The following is a 19,915-nucleotide window of genomic DNA, read 5'->3' on the forward strand; positions in this document are numbered from 1 at the left end:
AAGCAGAGAGGAGGAGTGGCAGGGGACAAAGAAGTGATTTTGGAAAATGAGCTAGATCGAGAGAGGCTAGTCCCTAGCGAATAGAATAATCAGCATATGATTGAAAAGAAGAACTGGATGGTGGGAAAGCAATAAAGAGGAGAGGGGCCAAGGAGCAAATCCATACGGACCTGGAGGAGGCCCTGCCTATTCATATCATAAAACACCAAGTCACAGTGTTGTCTGTGTGCCTCGGCGGCACGAGGAACACTTTGCAGAAGTGAACCGGCCATCACACAAACTGCTCGCTGAAATGGCCCGGGTCTTGCAGGCCTCTAGGTGAGAAGCCGAGTCCATGTAATGCAAAAACAAAGGCCCAGCCACATTATTCATTTAACTGAAGGGCTAGCTGGGCAAGTGAGGCTTTTAAGCCCTGAAAAGTTTCCTGTAGAGGAATTTCAGCTGCATTGAGGCTTTTATTTGACCTCCATCGACTTTCCTAACTGTACAGCACCTGGAAGGAGCATGATCAATCTCCGACAGCATCTCAGGTTGGTAGCTTGTGGTCTTTGAGGCTTGAGTTAAAGGCTTCACGTTAAACCATTCCAAGCAGTTAGTTTACATGTCTGTCCCATTTGATCTGATCTGGTTGTTACCCACTGTACTCAATAAAATTCCAGCACGCTGTCATAGAAAGGACATCCAGGAGAAGGAAGCACAGTTTACTTATTAACATGAAGATCTGTTGGGAGCTAAGTTCACACCAGACATAATTAAAAGTCATACAAACCCTTAAGCAGATAATAATCACAATAGCATCTATGGAAGTCTCGATAACATTATATTGTATTCCAGAAAGCTGTCATTTTTCCTCCACAAATATTACATGAGTTAATTCTGATTATGCAGCTTTAAATTAAGTGTACTTGAGGATAATAAAACATGTTCAGGATGAAAGTATTCTTTGAAAATATAGAAAATGTACATATTAGAGATAATTTATGGATCTCCAAAACTTTATCATGGTAAATTTACCTAGTCATCTAACTTGGTATCAGTACCATGTACAAAAGTTTTTTAAAAGCAATACAGTCTTATAAATTTATTTCCTGTGGTTCTCATTATATTCCCAAATAACAATCAAATCCATGCACTTGGCTTCTTGTATTACTTGATGCTTTCCAGGAATTGTTTAATCCAGGAAAGAAGAATATCCAGTTCACTGACAGCTTTGTAGATTCCTTTGTTTCCAATCTGCAGATAAAATAGAGATATAAAAGCAGAAATTTTCACATTTTAAAAAACAAAGTACAGTATTCAAAAACAATGATTTGAAATCCTTACCCCATAAAATGTTCTTTTCATCCTGGTAATCGTTTTCATCTCTCTAGCTGATGAAGCACATGAAATCTAATAAATCAACAGAAAATACAGGTTACATTATTGAAGAGGCTGTAATAATACTTTTCTACCCATTCAATAAACATTTATTGAGCAGGTATAATGTTCTGGGCATAGATGTGCACTGGCAAATAAATAATAGTTGGTCTCTGTCATCGCAGAGCTTACAGTTCCATAGGAGACGCAGATGATAAATAAAGAAACTAACATTAAGTTACAAATTACAAGGTACAAGTAAATCTGTGTTTGTAATGCCGGGGACTCTATGATAAGAATTTACAGTAATGGCCTACTTTCAACTAGATGCTCAGGGAAGGCTCTTTTGAAGAATGACGTTTAAATTAAGATCTGAAAAATGAGAAGGAACCAGTAGTATGGGAGCATGAAGAAAGGATAAAGGGCATTTGGGGAAGATGCACAGGAGAGAATAATTCAGGCACAGGGGAGGGTGTGTAAAGGCCCAGAGGCAGGAAGACAACAAGATTAGAGTAATCCAGTCAGAGAGACAAAGGAAGCATGGGAGATGTGGGAACTTACAAGAACAAATTCCCTTTTTGGAAAATCATCCTGTCCACTACGTACATCGCACAGTACAGTATTCAGGCACTAATTGCCAGGAGAAAACATCAGGAAATATTAGTTTCTAAAGCAGGAGAAGGAGCGTTCAATGTTTTGAGAAGATGGCTTGTAACCAGGCTAGGAGAAACTGCCAATCTCCTTTGAGGAGGTGAATTTTCAAACCCTTTCTGAGCACAGAAATCACTTAGTAGTCAAGTAGGAGGTCATTAACATTGTCTTTTGCTTGCCCATGACTTTAGTTTTTACTTGTGGAAACTCAGTGCTAGAACAGACCAAGGAGGTGGTATAGGCCAATTCTTCTCGATTTACAGAAAAGAAAGCCAAGTCCCAAATGGCTAAGTTGCTTGCCAAAGGTCCTGTCCTAGTGATAAAATCGTGCTGGGCACATCAGTAAAGGTAACAGTTAAAACTCATGAAATGGAGGGGCTCCTGGGTGGCTCAGTTGGTTAAGCATCCGACTTTGGCTCAGGTCACGATCTCATGGTTTGTGAGTTTGAGCCCCGCATCGGGCTGTGTGCTGACAGCCAGGAGCCTCCTTCAGATTCTGTGTCTTCCTCTCCTTCTGCCCCTCCCCAGCTTGCGCTCGCTCGCTCTCTCTGTCAAAAATAAATAAAAACTTAAAAAAAAGAAAACTCATGAATGGAAACGGCTAAAAGACAGCACTTTTGAAACCAATAAGACATGGCCAATGTCAATCAGCAGGTCCCTTTAGGCCAGAACAAAGAGAAAAGTGGGGACAATGGGCAGCATTCAGGCTCCTTTTCTTACCAAGCAAAAATAGCTGAAATGATTTGACAGTTATATCCTGAATGCTGTTACAGGGCCTAATGGTGGTGATGGTGTCATGACTGCCCAAGTGGGGACTCTACTTTCAGGTATACACTGTGTAGAAGGAAGAGACCCCTCTTGTGCAAGGGGCCTCCCCGATTAGGCACAGAAGAGCTTGCAGACACAGAATGTTCGGGTTAAGGTATTGTTTACAGGACTCACACCACGACATTGGATTTTCCTGTGATAAGAACCCTGAATTAAGAAGAGGACATTTCAGGGGCATCTGGGTGGCCCAGTCAGTTGAACATCTGATTCTTGGTTTCGGCTCAGGTCGTGATCTCACGGTTTGTGAGTTCGAGCCCTGCATCAGGCTCCTTGACAGTTAGAGCCTGCTTGGGATTTCTCTCTCCCTCTCCCTCTCCCTCTCTCCCCCTCTCTGGCTTGCTCACTCTCTCTCTCTCTCTAAATAAATAAATATTTAGAAGAAGAGGACATTTCAACCCAGACCAGATCCAGTGAGGCCAAAACAATGCGTGACAGATCCTGGACAGTGGTAGGCCATCTCAGAGATGATGATGAATCCAGTCAGAAAGAATCCATTCATTCATTATGCAAATGATGAAGTGCTCACTATGTGTCAGACTTCAGTGCTGGACCCTGAAGACATAATGATGAACCAAAAGAGTAAATAAAGAGCTGCGGACAGGAAATTAAAAAAAAAAAACAAAAAAACACCAGATCAATTTTATTAGGTAAAAATTCAGCAGCTCCAGGAGCTCTCTACTTTATCTCAATCCCCCTGCAACTGAAGACAGAAACACTGAGAAGATTGCTAGGTAAAAATAATAACAGTCAACAGGTATTATGTTAGTATTATGTATCAGGCACTAATCCGAAGGCTTTGATTATAGTACCGCATTCGGTCCTCACAATAACCCTGTGAGGTAGGTGCTACTGTTATCCTCATTTTACAGATTCATAAGCGGAAGCACAGAAGTCAATATTATGCTTGTGTTCACACAGTAAGTGGAAGAACTGAGATCCAAACCCAAATATTCTGACTCCAGAGTCTGTATTTGAAACCACTCTATTATACCAAAAAAAAAAAAAAAAAGAAAATCAGCATAACTTGGAAAAGATATTCCAATTCAGCCAAACTCTTGTTGAAAACCTTCAAAATCCAGTTCCAAAGAGAGATTAGTTCAAAGATCTCTGTTCTGCATTATAGAAGGGAAATGCTGGAAATGGCTTTAGAGGACGAAGCTGATCGGCAGAGACAGAGACAGAGAAGATTTCTACGTGAAAATGGGCGATGTGATAATAAGCAGAAGAAGAAATACTGTGGGGTGTGTGTGTGTGCGGGCGTGTGTGTTTCTTTGTTCATTTTGTTTTTCAGACTGGAACTACAAGAGTAAATTCGAGAAATAACCAAGTCTAGGTCCAGCCAAGAGAGTAGCTATGGAAAGAAATTCAGACAGGTCGGCCCATTATCGTATAAATAGACAGTTTGATTAGATGCTGATTCCTTCTGACCTGAAATTATCTAATAGAAAAGTAGTTGGTCCAAATCTTGCAGTGGGATGAAAGAGAACTTCATAAGAGAATCAACATTTGCCTAAATCCAAGGCACTGTAGCAAAGTTCTTAGGTGCAAGGATCGACCACAAAGTACAGAACCAAGTTACATGGCACAATATCCAGTATGCCTGTGCTAGGATGTAAAGATTTAACACCAAAAGTGGGAAACCAAAAAAACCAACCAAATTCTGGACCTTACGGAAGTTAAATATCATTAAGGCATTCCTTCTGACTGTGTCTCTGCCCAGAAAACTCCAGCCTGCAGCACATCCCAGAGCAGGGTGGGAAGGACAAGAAGGACTTCTGCCTTCACTCCACCTAAGAAGGGCGAGGAGAGTAAAAAAGGAGAAAAATAAGGTTTGGCAAACAACAAGAACCACCTCCACCACCAACAGCAACAGCAAGAAACACTTAATAGTGCCAATGTTGCCACGGGAGCGTGCTGGTTTATGGGATGCTTTCTGGTGCCTTGAGATCCATTCACTATATGTGGCCTCCTAGTAAAGATCTGATGCAGTAGGTTCTCGTTTTCCTCACTGTTGTCAACATGTCTACAGACCCAGCAGAGCAGCCAGGTTTTACGGTCACAAGTCAGATGGCTTTGCCATCTAATATGCAATTAGAGAAATTTCTAATGCAGTGATTTCCTCTACCTTATATTTCCGTGTATAGTTGCATTTGCTGAAAACAATGCACAACAAAGGGTCAGCGACATTACTGTAGGAACGGATGCATGATTTGACAAACTCAACCAAAGCAGATGTGATCTAGACTGGAGGCCATTTGTTAGTAGAGCTAGACTAACTAGGGCTCAAAGAAAAGAATGAGATGTCAGAAGGCAACAGCCTACTCATGCATCATTAAGTTAATACATTTTTATTGCATAGTTATTATACACTAAGCATACAATAGTGCCTCCACCCATATCACATTAATTTAATTTTTAAAAGTAGCCTGCCAGGGGCACCTGGGTGGCTCAGTAGGTTGAGTGTCTGACTCTTGGTTTCAGCTCAGGTCATGATCTCATGGTTTGTGGGTTCGAGTCTCACCTCGGGCTCTGTGCTGACAGCATGGAGCCTGCCTGGAATTCTCTCTCTCTCTCTCTCTCTCTCTCTCTCTCTCTCTCTTTCTGCCCCTCCCCTGCTTGCTGTCTCTCAAAATAAATAAATAAACAAACAAAAAAGTTTTTTAAAAAAGTAGCCTGCAAGATAGGGGCACCTGAGTGACTCAGATGGTTAAGTGTCCAACTCTTGATTTCAGCCCAGGTCATGATCTCACGGTTTGGTTTGTGAGACTGAGCCCCTCCTCGGGCTTTGTGCTGACAACAGAGCCTGCTTAGGATGTTCTCTCTTGAAATAAGTCAGTCAGAGAGAGACAGATTTCATATGATTTCACTCATATGTGGAATTTGAGAAACTCACAGATGAACATAGGGGAAGGGAAGGAAAAAGAAGATAAAAACAGAGAGAGAGACAAACCACAAGACGCTGTTAAATACAGAGAACAAACTGAGTTCATGGGCGTTGCAGGGGGATATTAAATGGGTGATGGGCATTAAGGAGGGCACTTTTCCGGAAAAGCACTGGGTGCCATATGTAAGAGATGAATCACTGGGTTCTGTTCGTGAAGCCAAGACTACACTGTATGTTAACTAACTTGAGAATAAAACAATTTTTTGATTTAAAAAGTTTTTTTTTAAAGGAACGTTCTCTCTCCTCTCTCTCTCTGCCCCTCCCCCTGCTTGCATGCACGCACGCTCTCTCTCTTTCTCTCAAAATAAATAAATACACTTTTAAAAATAAAATACAGTAAAATAAAATAAAACAAAATAAAATAAAAGTAGCCTGCAAGATGAAAAATGGCCTTGGCGCACAAGCGATGGCTCACAGTCTGCTCAGACAAGTGGTGACGCAAAATTACAACACTGTGTGATAAATATTGTGATTAAAAAAAAATACAATTGCTCTAAGAAGTAGAGGCAGCCTGGCTGCGGGATTCCATAAGACTTCCAGAAGAAAAACTCCAGTTAGCTGCACCTTGAAGGGTGAGTGTGGTGGAGTGCAGAGGCAGGGAGAAGGGCCAAGTGGGCAGAGGAAGCTCAGTGCTCCAGACTGAAGAGCGCAGAGATGATCTGGACACCCTTCAGGTCTCAGCTAAAACGCCCAGATTCAACGAGCTGCTGTCTGGCCCCCAGCTTCCAGCCCCGCCGCAGCGCCTCCTGCCGCCAGCTCCCTGCACAGCACCCAGCCTGAGCTGAGACCCGCTGAAACTGGCTGGCAGCATTTTCAAGGAGTTCTAAAAGGACGGAGATATTATATGTCAATTTTGGTTGTTCCAGCATCCGGAATAGTGTTCAGCAAGTATTAGATGCTCACTAAATGTTTGTTGAGTGAAGGGATCAATGAACACAACGTAAGCACCAGCTTACAGCTTTGGGGTTCACAGAATGAAGCATGTCCCGGGCATCAGTGAGCATTTTGGTTTCTTAAAAACAACGGGATGAACAAATACAATCCGTAATTTTGTGTCCCCAATCTCCTCACGTTTTGAATAATTATACAAATTTGGATTATGTATGACCGCTAAAACACAAATGGAAAACCCCTCTCCACTGATAATGCTGTGGAAATGAAATACGTGGGTCAAGGACTAGACAGCTACACATGCTGTATTCCTGCAGAGAACTAACTGTACATAGTGTATTCTCCAAAGAACGACCTCAAATTCTTTCTATGAAGAGTTTGATTAGCTTATATCCTATCATCAACAAATGCAGCATTTTCACAACCACTGGAGGAATGTAAAATCGTCCATAAGCCCCTATATTTACCTCATCATACGACTTCAGACTGGATTGCACCATCTTTTTTTTTCACACAACATTTCTCCATGTTCCATAGAAAAAACTAGAAAGAGTTTCCAAATACCTTCACTACAAACTCTTAAACGCTCTCAGTGTAACTGTTTATCAGAATGAGTCCATGCATGCGTATTAACTAGACGCATGCGTATTAACTAGACTTATTGTGGTGATCGTTTCATAATTGATACAAATATTGGATCATTATGTTGCACATCTGAAAACTAATATAATGTTGTATGCCAATTATATATCAAGAAAAAAAAAAGAATAATTCCACGTAACGTAGCCCATGGAAAGATAGAGCTGTGCCCCATAATTCTGACAGAGAACTTATATACCGCTAACTAAGGAGCGAATTTGGCAACAAAGAGATTCTGTAATATCATTAGAAAATATATACACCAAGATTTAAACCGGTTACTCAAAAATGATCTCTTTATGTTTAAAGAACTACTATAAATTGTACACATTATGCAAGTTAACACTAACATGGGCACTGAAAAGGAATTTGTTGTTTAGGTGACCCATTCCTTTGGAAATTGTCGCCAAAATGTAATTGGAAGAAAATTAGTGTTGTGTGTAAGGAAAGCAATAAGGAAAGACACTAAGAATTTGACAGCACCGTTATATGCTAATAGACACTAGCATGTGCATTTAATTCTTCCAACAACCACAAGATGAGATTATTGGTATTGCTGAAGACAGGTTTTGGACTGGACTTTGCACTTAATGAGAGAATAACACAGGGCTGGTCTCACTTTCTACTTCTGGTTTTATCAGTTCAATCGGTTGCAATGAAAACAAATTGAAACTGCCAGGATAAGTAACAGGCATGTTTTGTAAGTTGATAAGCTAGTTGCAATTAATGACACAAATTACCTGTTGAATACACTACAAGATGTGGAGACACAAATATTAGCCAAGACTTACCAGACTTTAAAATTAAGTACATATAATAAATACAAATAAATGTATTTAATTTGAATGCCAATTAAAGGAGATAATGAAATCTTAAAAACTAGTGGAGTTTTTTTTCAGTTTCAGTTTCAACTTTGAGCACTAGCGATTAGGCAAATTTTTTCATGAATTCAACTAAGCAACTCGTAAGTTCCTTTTTAAGTCTGAGAGTATTTGAGCATCATGAGAATCTTTAGGGGCACCTGGGTGGTTCAGTCAGTTAAGTGTCTGACTTTGGCTCAGGTCATGATCTCACAGTTCGTGAGTTCGAGCCCTGCGTTGGATTCTTGTGCTGACAGCTCAGAGCCTGGAGCCTGCTTTGGATTCTGTGTCTCCGTCTCTCTCTGCCCCTTCCCCACTCATTCTCTCTCTCTCTCTCTCTCTCTCTCTCTCTGTCTCTCAAAAAAATAAATAAACATTAACAAATTTTTTCTAAAAAAAAATCTTTCATGTGTTTTTTCACATATGCATAGGTCAGCTTTCCAAATACCATTTAGCCAAATACTATGGCTAGCAAAGATTATAAAAACAAAAATGTTTACATTCCCCATAACTTATTTCCTTTGAATAATTATACGATCTGAATTGCCCAAATCAGACTAATTTTAAAATATAATATTTTATTAGGTGCTGCAAAATACCTAGAATGTTACAAAAAAAAAAGGAGATGACATTCAAATACAGTGGTACCAGAATTCCAGACCAAATAGCTTATCATGATAATTATCATGGTTCTGTCTCAGGAGCAGCTTAATAACACGCCAGTCTTGGTGGACTTAAAAAATGGAAGGCAGGAAGCTTGTAGAAGCCAGAAAGAGTCCTCAGAAATGAAAAATAATTTAAGTCCATGAGTTAATAATAACTCTAGGAGAAAATAACAACTCACTGATCACCTGGGAAGAATGTTAGAAAATCAATTCCTTATATTGAAAACTAGTAAAGAAAGAAAAAGAATTAAGTATTTGTTCTGCCTTTCTTATATGATAAATTTCTCAGGAGAGCCAAGTAGTAAGTGTAGGTTCTGTTTGTGGAATTACCCCCATTTATAAATAAAGAAGGTATAATAGAATTTTTAAAGTATCATTTTGCAGGGCGCCTGGGTGGCTCAGTCGGTTGAGCGTCCGACTTCAGCCAGGTCACGATCTCACGGTTCGTGAGTTCAAGCCCCGCGTCGGGCTCTGGGCTGATGGCTCAGAGCCTGGAGCCTGCTTCCGATTCTGTGTCTCCCTCTCTCTCTGCCCCTCCCCCATTCATGCTCTGTCTCTCTCTGTCTCAAAAATAAATAAACATTAAAAAAAATTTAAAGTATCATTTTGCAATGCCTTATGAATAAATATATCTAGACAATAATTAACGACTGCTAATATCATAAACATAAAAGCCATATATTATGTGTCTCTGATGAAAAGTACACAACCCTACATATGAAGTGATTCAGCCAAAACATCAAGCTGAATCTGATCAAGTATCTATGTGTAATTACCAATGTATGGAAAATAAAGAAAAACAAATTAAATGACAATGAAGATTCAATCCTCAAACTGCAGACTATGAGAAACTTTGTAAGGCAAACAACGCTATATCTTTAACAAATAAATTGGAAGAAGAACAAGAAGAGGAGAAAAGAAAAAATCTGAAAGAATTCATCCCTAATAGAACTGTACTACAAGATAGGTTAAAGGAAATCCTTCAGAGAGAAAGAAGATATTACCAGATAGGAACCTGGGTCTACGCAAAAGAATGAAGAGTCTCAAAAACGGCAAACCACGGAGTTATAATTAATAAGTTAATAAAAGGGATAAAATGGAATCATTTAAAAAATTGATCGAAAAGAAGTCAGAAAAAGAAGAAAATGGAACAAAGGATAACTGGATAAATAGAAGAGAAACAACAGGGTGGTATATTTAACCCCAACCATATTAAACCCTCATCACATTTAAGGTAAATGATCTAAACCTACCAATAAAGAGATTGTCGGCATGGATAAAAACACACAGACCCTAAATATATGCTGCCTAAAAGAAATCCACTTTAAATAAAAGGCACAAATAAGTTAACAGTGAAAGGGCAGAGAAAGATATATCATGCTAACACTAATCAAAGGAAAGCTGAAGTGGTTCTATTTTTATCAGAAAAAGTGGATTTCAGAACAAAGAATATTATGAAGGACCATAGGGTACTTTTATAAAATAAAGGGGTCAATTCATCAAGATGATATTGTAGTCATAAATATTTACACACCTGATAGCAGAACTTCAAAATACATGAGCTTCTACCATGAATACTGATAGAGAAATAGAAAAATTCACAATTAATGCCAGAGATGTCCATAAATGATAAAATAAGTAAAAAAAAATCAGTAAAGATATAGAAAAATTGGAAAATAGTAACAACTAGATCTAAGTGATATTTATAGAACACCCCACCCAAAAGCAAGATATCAATTCTTTTCAAATACACATAGAACGTTTATCAAAATTAACCAAATTCTGGGCCATAAAACATGGCTCAACAAATATAAAAGGATTTGAGTCACATAAAGGATGCTCTTTGACGAAAATGAAATCAAATTAGGGATCAAAATCAAAAAGGCATCTGGAAAAATCCCCAAATATACAGAAACTAAAGGATTCCCTTCCAAATAACAAATGGATCTAAAAAGAAATCAAAAAGGAAACTAGAAAGTATTTCAAGGTAAATGAAAATAGCACAACATATCAAAGATTGTGGGATGTAGCTAAAGTACTTTGTACCAAAAGGGAAATTCAAAACACTGAATTCCTATACTGAAAAGATTTAAAAAACCTCAAACTAATAACTTCAGCTTTCACCTTCAGAAAACACTGAAAGATCTCAAATTAGTGACCCAATCTTTCGACTTAAGAAACCAGAAAAAAAAAAAAAGAGTAAACTCAAATGTAACAGAAGAAAGGAATAATAAAATTCAGAATGAAAATCAGTGAAATCAAAACTGAAAATCAATAGAGGAAATCAAACTAAAAACTGATTCTTTGAGAAGTCAATAAAATTGATGAATTTCAATAAAACTTCAGGGGAAAAAAGGGTGAAGACAAAAAATACCAATATCCACAATGAGAGAAATGACATCATCCCATACTATTACAAACATTAAAAGGATATTAAAGTGGGTTGCCTGGGTGGCTCAGTCGATTAAGCGTCTGACTTTTGCTCACTTCATGATCTCACGGCTCTTGAGTTTGAGCCTCGTCTCGGGCTCTGTGCTGACAGCTCAGAGCCTGGAGCCTGCTTCAGATTCTGTGTCTCCTTCTCTCTCTGCCCCTCCCCTGCTCACACTCTGTCTGTCTCCCTCTCTTTCAAAATAAATAAACATTAAATTGAAAAAAAAAAATTTTAAGGATACTAAAGAAATAACATGAACAATTTTGTGGCTAAAATTTGGTAGATTTGATGAAATGAATAATAAAATTGAAAAACACAGATTATCAAAGCTCACTCAAGGAGAAATTAAGAACATCAATAGCCTTGCAGCTATTAAAAACTAAAATACTTAGTTTAAAATCTTCCCATGCACAAAACTCTAGGCAAAAATGGCTTCACTGGACCATTGGCTTCAAAAAATGGCTTCAAAAGATCAATTCTATGCAAGCCCTTCCAGAAAATGAAAGAGGGGAGAATACTTTCCAACTTACTGAATGAGATCAGCATTATACTAATTCCAAAAATGAGACAAAGATATTAAAGGAAAGGATACAAATGTCCCTCATAAACATAGATACAAAACTTATTAATAAAATTTTAGCAAGTTGAACCTAACAATACATGATAGGGACAACGCATTATTACCAAATAGAGTACATCCCGGAAATGCAAAGTTGGCATAACTTTGAAAACCAATGTAATTGGTATCAATCGTCTAAAAAATAAAAATCACATGGTCATCTCAACAGGTAAAAAGGCATTGACCTAGATGTGAAACCTAAAAGTAGAAAAAATTGTAAATGAAAACATAGTAAAAGTTCTTTGTGACCTTGTGTTAAATAAAGATTTCTTAAATGTGGCACAAAAGGCATGATTCATTGAAGAAAAAAATTGATAAGTTAGACACCATCAAAATGTAAAATGTCTTCTCTTCAAAAGACACTGTTAAGATAATGAAAAGATGTCACAGAGAAAAATATTTGCAAATTATATATCTGATAAAAGATTTGCATGCAGAATATACTTGAAAACAAACATACGCAAAACCCAATGAGAAAATGACCAACCTCTTTTTTTAATGGGCAAAATATCCAAACAGACACTTCACCAAGGATATATTGATGATAAATAGGCAAATCAAGAGATACTCAACATCATTAATGACTGGGGAAATGCAAATTGAAAACACAATGTGATACCACAACTACACTGGCTGTCATGTGTAAACATTGACCATACTAAGCGATAGCAAGGATCCTGAGTAGTGAACTCTCACACACTACTGGTGAGAACGTAAAATGGGATAGTCACTTTGGAAAACAGTTTGGCCATCTCTTACGAAACATACACCTAACTTATGATCCAACTATTCCACTCTTAGGTGTTTACCCAAGAGAAATGAAAATACCTGTCCAAAGACTTGCATATAAATATTCATAGCAGCTTTACTTGTGATAGCTTGAAAGCTGGGGGAAAAAAAAAACCCATCAGTAGGCAAACAAATTGTACTACATCATTATCATAGAATACTACATGGCAATAAAAAAGGAATAAATGACCGATACACTCAGTAACACGAGTGAATCTCAAAATAATTATGCTGGGTGGAAAAAGTCAGACATAAAAGAGTGTAACATATAGGCCATTTACATTAAATTCTAGGAAATGCAAAAAAATCTACAGTGACAAAAGGCAGATCAGTGATTCTCTGGGGACGGAGACAGATCACAAAGGGGCACCAAGAAACTTTTGGGGGTGATGGATATGTCCATTATCTTAATTGTGGCGATGGCTTCACAAGGGTATACGCATGTCAAAACTACCAAATTACACACTTGAACTATGTCCAGTTAATCGTGTGTTGATTATATCTCAATAAATCTGTTAATAAATACATCATAAATATTAAACATACCCAAAATATATATGGAAAGCTTACATACTACTCTTATGATTACTCTGATGCGTAGGACTCCTGAAACTTCTAGCAGGTCTGACAGCAACTCATTTACCTTACTCCAAGCTTTCTCCTTCTCTGTTTAATGAATGACACCCCCTCCCACTCAGCCCCCCAAGTAAGAACCTTAGGCTCATCCCAGACTCGACTCTCTTCCTCAGACTCTCCTCGCCCTTCCCTACGACCCGAGTGTGTTCACTCCAGCCACATTATTGCAATGCTTTTTATATACTTTTTTCTCCCTAGAGCCTCACCCCCCCACCTACATCCCTCTACCTTCACCAAAGAGCTTTCTCTGAAACATAAGAGTATGTGATCTTGCCCTGCCCTTCGATGGCTTTACATTTTTCTTCAGGACAATCCTCATCCTTAGCCGGTGTTATGCCTCTCTTAAGCAGCCCTTTATTAGCATCTCCTGGCTAAAATCTAAACAACCAGCCTCCTCTAGACATTCCCCAAGCCATTCTATATTCATACTCAGTTACTTGCTGTTTCCTGAATATGATATGTCATTTCACACCATCAAGCTTTATTCAAGCTTCTCCCCCCGCCATTCCTGCCCCCTCATTCCCCAGGAAACCAAATGCAGTCATCACCTCCTTCAATAATACATGCTCTCCAAACCTCAAGGTGGACAGAATTAACTACCTCCCCCTTTGTGCTTCCACAGTGACCGGGTCACACAGAAAACTCAGCATCACACATGTCACATTTCATGATTCACTGGCCTTCTTTGTTTACATCTCTCTGCCGGTAAGAAGAGTACAAGCACCAGAAACCGGGGACTTGATCAGACTGGTCTTTCTCACCCAGGACAGAACCTGGAAAATACAGAAGTAGGCCACCTGCTGTAAGCCAATTTGCAAAAATTCAGTTTACAAAACTGACTTGTTTCTTTTAACCATTTAGTTCCAGTTGATTGGGTTTTCATTTGTCTTTACAACACCATTTGCAGGAAAGTTCTATATTCATAAGAAGAAATCATTCACTGACTAGAGCAGATGCTCAGTAAATTTATATTAAACAGATACCAGCTTCTCTTACCAAAAATACAGAATTATCATTGGCCAAAAGATTAAGCCAGACGCAAGCACCTATTTCCCCGACACAATGTCTGCGAAGGCTTTCCAAACTCAGGCTAATCCTCTGATTTTCTTTTTCAGTTTCGCAGAGGTGGTTGGTATACCTCTCAGCATAAACTCCAAAGTCTGTGAGACAAATTAACTGGGGCTAGCAACGCTTGACTTCAGGTGGGAGAAAGTAAGAAGGAAAGCCCAGAATTAGGTGGCGCTCAGGGAGGTTGAGTGGACGTGTGTGCTCGTATTTGGCCACAAGGGGGAGCCAGCCACTTTGGTACGCAGTCACAGCCCGCGCGCGGGAGGTACCCCACTGCTCCCACAGGCCGTGTGACCCAAGTCCCTGAAAGAAACATCTTTGTTGGCAGAAGTATCTTTTTTGACAGGTCTCTTTAGGGAAAAAAAACTTCTCCAGAAATAAATCCAGGCAAACCAGAGTTCCTAGATAATTGTATTTTTCATCTAGAACTTTTCATGGTCTTGGTTATAACTATCATTGAGTTCTCTAGCTATTTGAGCCGAGGAAACCCAACTGATGGGAAAATAGACACACCTTTTGGGGCTCCAGGCGTCTAGATACACTCTACAGTATCAGGCAAGGATTTATTCTAGTGCCTCACCACCATTAACAACTTCATTTGAAATAACATGATATGAAATCGACTGACTAATGCAATGAATAGCACCTGCACAGAGGAATCGGGGTTAAAACAAAAAGTGAAGAGAAACAGGATGCATTTAAAAGAAAAAGAAAAAAAAAAAACCGGCTGAAGAGGATCCTGGTCTCCAGACACCGAAATGGAAGCAGCTCGATTGTTCGTTTGAACTCCACCCCAGCCTACAGTGGCTGCCTTAGGTCTCATTATTTCCCCTATATCAAGTCCTTCAAGAGGTAGTCTCCTCCTCCTCAAATCTTTTCGCGGCGAAAACGCTTTTACTTATAACCTAATAGGCTGGCGGGAGGGGGAATGAAATATAAAACTACATAATAATTCAACTTAAATTTAAGAGGCTATTTATATTATTCACTATCTTAACAAGATGACCTCAAAGGTAAAGTATAAAAAAAGCCAAAGAGAAGTGAGGATCTTTCCATTAGTTTAGGCAAGGGAATTGGCCCAGGGCATTCTCTCTCTTCTACAAAGAGGCACCAGGTTGTAATTTTTATCGTTGCAGATACATGAATGGGATCGGAGAGTTTATAAGACACCATGCAACCCAAGCTTCAAACAAGGACATAACTTAAACACAAACTAACCAAAGAAAAAGAGAAGATAAATTCAGTGGAATTTGTTACCTACCGACCACCTCACCCACATATAATGCCTCTGCGCTGTGGTCTGCAATTTGAGATCCTGAACACTTTGACAGACCCCAAGGAAAACACATCTTAACTCTTAAGTAAAACTCCACCTGCAACCGCCCGGAATTGAAGTCTCAGTGACCATAATGCCCAAGAGTAGAGAACTCGTTTCCATCTAGCAATCCAAGGACTGCAATAATCATCACTCCCCCCCCCCCCCTTCACACCGCCTGCAAGGTACAATCATAAGAGGCTGAGAAAGCATGCTTGGAACCCAAACAGGATCATAGAAAAGATTTACCATCCCCCACAGAGGCAAGTCGACTAATATTGCACTGACCCCAGCTTAATTGTTTTGCTTTATTTTGTTTCATTGTTCTGTACCGGTCTTTCTTACTGTGAATGTTTGTAGAGAAATGTGGTCACTTTAACCTTCTTAATTAATTCCCCATTGCTTGTGGTGACAGTGGCCATACTGCAGCATCAAATAACTTAAGGGCCAAAGAAAACATACCCCTGTTTTTATAAAGTTTGGACTGAGACCGTGCCTTAAAAAGGGTATAGCTATAAAAAAAATTAGGTAAATAAGAAAAAAGCAATCTAAAAGCTCTCATCAATATGGCAAGGAAAGAAAGAGAGAAAGAGAAAGAGAGAAAGAAAGAAAGAAAGAGAAAGAAAGAAAGAAAGAAAGAAAGAAAGAAAGAAAGAAAAGAAGGAAATAACAGCCTAGAATAGTGTGTGGCACATGTTGGTGCTTAAGAAATATTTATTAAATAAGTGAATGAATCACTTGGGACTCATATACAGAGCAAACAATAAGTAAACAAACAAATAAATAAACAAATATTGAGGATCATTCCGTGGTATTTTAAATTTTTTTTTTTTTTTTTCAACGTTTATTTATTTTTGGGACAGAGAGAGACAGAGCATGAACGGGGGAGGGGCAGAGAGAGAGGGAGACACAGAATCGGAAACAGGCTCCAGGCTCTGAGCCATCAGCCCAGAGCCCGACGCGGGGCTCGAACTCACGGACCGCGAGATCGTGACCTGGTTGAAGTCGGACGCTTAACCGACTGCGCCACCCAGGCGCCCCTCATTCCGTGGTATTTTAGATCTCCAAGATGTCGTATGTGCCACTCCTTAAGAATAATAAATATTAAAAAAAAGAAACAATAAGTATTGGCATTATGAGTTACTCGTGGTTATTCAGTGCTGGTTCACTGACGATAAACTCTCCATTTGGACCACAAGCCACCAATTAAAAAGCCCCTTTTACTCACCCTTGCTTGTGGAGACAGCTCCCTACATGCTGTTTTCTAGGTAGGTTTCTAGGATCAAACTCACTGTGTTTGCTGTGCATACTTACACAGCGGCTCAATTGCTGCCTAAGGCTATGAAATTCTTCCACAAAGTGTCTTTCCTTGCAGACTTGTAATTGGAGTTGACCAAAAACATCGTCCATGAAGAAGGACAGAAGCTGTTCTTGGAATCTGCAGTTTTTCTATAAATAAGATATGAGAAATCGCATAAAGTAAACCGTGGGATATAGTTTTTGTAAAATGTCACTGCAATCCCCACCTGATTATGACGTAATGACCACCTGGAAAAATTAAAATGCAGGAGGGAAAGCATCAAACAAGTAGAAAGATGAAAAACATTTAAAAAACCCTCTGGCTCACCATAAATAGCTTTTTTGTTTTCTTTTTTAATAATCGTATATTTTTAATGCGGTCTTCCTACAATAAAACAAAAGGAGATAAGTGTTATCCAGAATTACAAATGTCCGTTAGGTCATCATTTTAAGCAGAGCCTGATACTTACTGGAATTGTTGCTTTGAGCCATGCCGCCTTGACGTAGAGTCTGTCAACAGCTTGGGACAGTGTGCCCCTTGGGTAACAACCTTTCGCAGAGGAAGATTGCTTGTGCTTGGCGATGACAAGAGACAGAGTGGCAAACAGCAACCCAGACCTCAAAATGCAATTCGCCTGCATCTCCCTCCACCCCACTCTGGGCTCCTGTCGCCCGCCAGACAGTTTCTTGTGCTGGTTCGATGATCGGATAACCTACTTACTTAAGCCCTCAAGGCCACCTCTTCAATGAGATCCTGTGGTAGATAACTTACAGTTTACAGAGAGGAAGATCACTCCGGCTGTTCTATTTTTTTTTAGAGCTTGCTTCATAACCGAAAAAGCTTTGACCGCGCTATCTGTGACACTAAGAAAAAGCACAAGTTTACTGGGAAGGTTAGGGCCCCCTTTTCAAAAAAAAAAAAAGTCAAGTCAGAACCTCAGTTGCCTATCACAACAGATGCATTGTTTTAAACAGGTTCATGACATGCCAGTCAGGGAGACTCATCTCCGGGAGGCCGTGTGATTTTTTTTTTTTTTTTAATGTCCATATGAAAATAAAATCTCCTTTTTAGCCAATATCCCCGCCCCCCCCAAAATTAACCACAGGTAGAGTGGAGAGCCCTGGGAAACTTGCTCATGATCTCCTATGAGTTTTACACATATCTCTTGCAGAGTCCTTCACCAGGCTCCCTCTCTTCTCTCAGGAGCCACCTTTCTTTAGCCAGCCAGCATTAAGACCCAAGAGAGTTTTCCAATTTTTCTCAAGAATTTTTCCAGCTCAGAAACTGTAACTCCCCTAACATACTCAAGATTTGTTTGGCATAGGGACCTGGGGTTAAGGCCCACGGTTTAGTAAATTCTCTATCATCTCTGTCCACGTTGACTGCCCAGCTTCTAGCGCTAGACTTCGAGTAGCATGTACATTTCTTAAGGAAAGAGACCCAACCTTTCTATCTCTGAATCCTTAGCCCCTACCCAGATGACGCCTCATCTAAGGAAGCACAGCCGATGTTCGTTGAATAAATGCTTTCCTTTCTACGTCACAAAATGCTACTGTAACTGTGTTGTTTTTTTATTCCATCAACAAATTTCTGTCGAGGATCTGCCTATACAGAGACCTGTGCTAGGTACCAGGGGGACTATAAAGGCAGATGGTCCATGGAATCCCATCCTCAATTCTGCCCCAGTTCTTGTGATAGTGGTGACAGGTATGGTCCATGTGAGGGAGTAGCCCCAAGCTAAGAAGTGGATGTGGCCTAGAATCATATAAGGAGAAGCAAAGACAAGGCACCAAAGCCTAGCATGCACAGAGTTAACGTAGTACCTGAGCAAAACAAAACTGGAAGCTGGTTGTGAGCAAGAGATTCCTCAAAACTAGTCAGTGACAGACTTCAGAATTCAAGACAAATGTCTAAATCAAAGACCACCAGGCTGGCAAAGGAGCGAAGAGAAAGTCGGAGTGAGAGGTCCAAACACTGGGGAATATTTCCTGCTGCTTCAAAAAGTAGGTAGATTTTGCAACACCGGAAGTTTATGCCCACGGGACCAGCTCTGCTGTGAAAGACACACTCTCTGAGGTGAGATGGGAATGTTCACAAAGAGCTACAGCAGAAGGCAGCTGATTGGGAGCACAAAGGGGGTTCACTGAAATTTTACAAAAATTCAGGAAAAGGAAGAATTCTTTTTTCGCTAGGAGTAGCTTAAAGGTGTTTGAGACATGGAATATCCCAAGGTGGTGTTTGTTTTGTTTTGTTTTGTTTTGTTTTGTTTTGTTTTGTTTTTGAGAAGAGTGATGCCTACTATTCAAAATTCCTTTATAGAAAAGAGTATGAACTACCAGGGATCAAAAGCCCAAATGCTTTCAGAAGGTGTAGGATTAACATAAACACCCTGGGTAAACGCATACGGGGCAGTCGGAACTAAATTGCTTACATTGCCACCAAACCTAAAATCTGCCTAATTATTATACAGCCTGTAAACACACCGTGTGGGTGCACTAAAAGGACCACACAAAATACTTCCAGGAGCTGTACACTGCCTTGAGCAGCTAATTTGGGGGTCCCTGGTGTGTGGCAACAAAACGTAAGTGCAACGCGAATCGCTAATATTGGTAAATGAATATGTGTTCTGACGAATTTTTAACTCCTGCTGGTTGCACTTACATAAATGTCTCATGTCCCTCAAACTATCAGGACCCAAGGAAGATCATAACATCCCAGGGATGCCTCTGCTTTGATTCACAACCAACTCCAGAAAACTGGCCATTTCCTTATGTCTGAAAACTGTATCTCCCTGTGGACCATAGTCATCCTACATCTTAGTTGGCACCTCAGCCTCATTAGGGTCCTTCAAACAGTCCAATCTGGGGGCGCCTGGGTGGCGCAGTCGGTTAAGCGTCCGACTTCAGCCAGGTCACGATCT

At 39.7% G+C, this 19,915-nt stretch overlaps 1 protein-coding gene across 1 annotated transcript; it reads right to left on the minus strand.

The window, feature by feature from the left end:
• Positions 1-420: 420 nt before the first annotated feature.
• On the minus strand, positions 421-17,737 carry IL26 (interleukin 26). The gene is made up of 5 exons (XM_030323160.1): positions 17,465-17,737; positions 17,323-17,379; positions 17,010-17,144; positions 1,324-1,389; positions 421-1,233 (listed from the first exon to the last, which is right to left on the minus strand). The coding sequence occupies exons 1-5, from the start codon at positions 17,633-17,635 to the stop codon at positions 1,147-1,149; spliced, it is 516 nt and encodes a 171-aa protein (XP_030179020.1). The 5' UTR covers positions 17,636-17,737; the 3' UTR covers positions 421-1,146.
• Between the last annotated feature and the right edge of the window lie 2,178 nt (positions 17,738-19,915).

Source organism: Lynx canadensis, chromosome B4 (genome assembly GCF_007474595.2).
Source record: "Lynx canadensis isolate LIC74 chromosome B4, mLynCan4.pri.v2, whole genome shotgun sequence".
Taxonomy (NCBI): Eukaryota; Metazoa; Chordata; class Mammalia; order Carnivora; family Felidae; genus Lynx; species Lynx canadensis.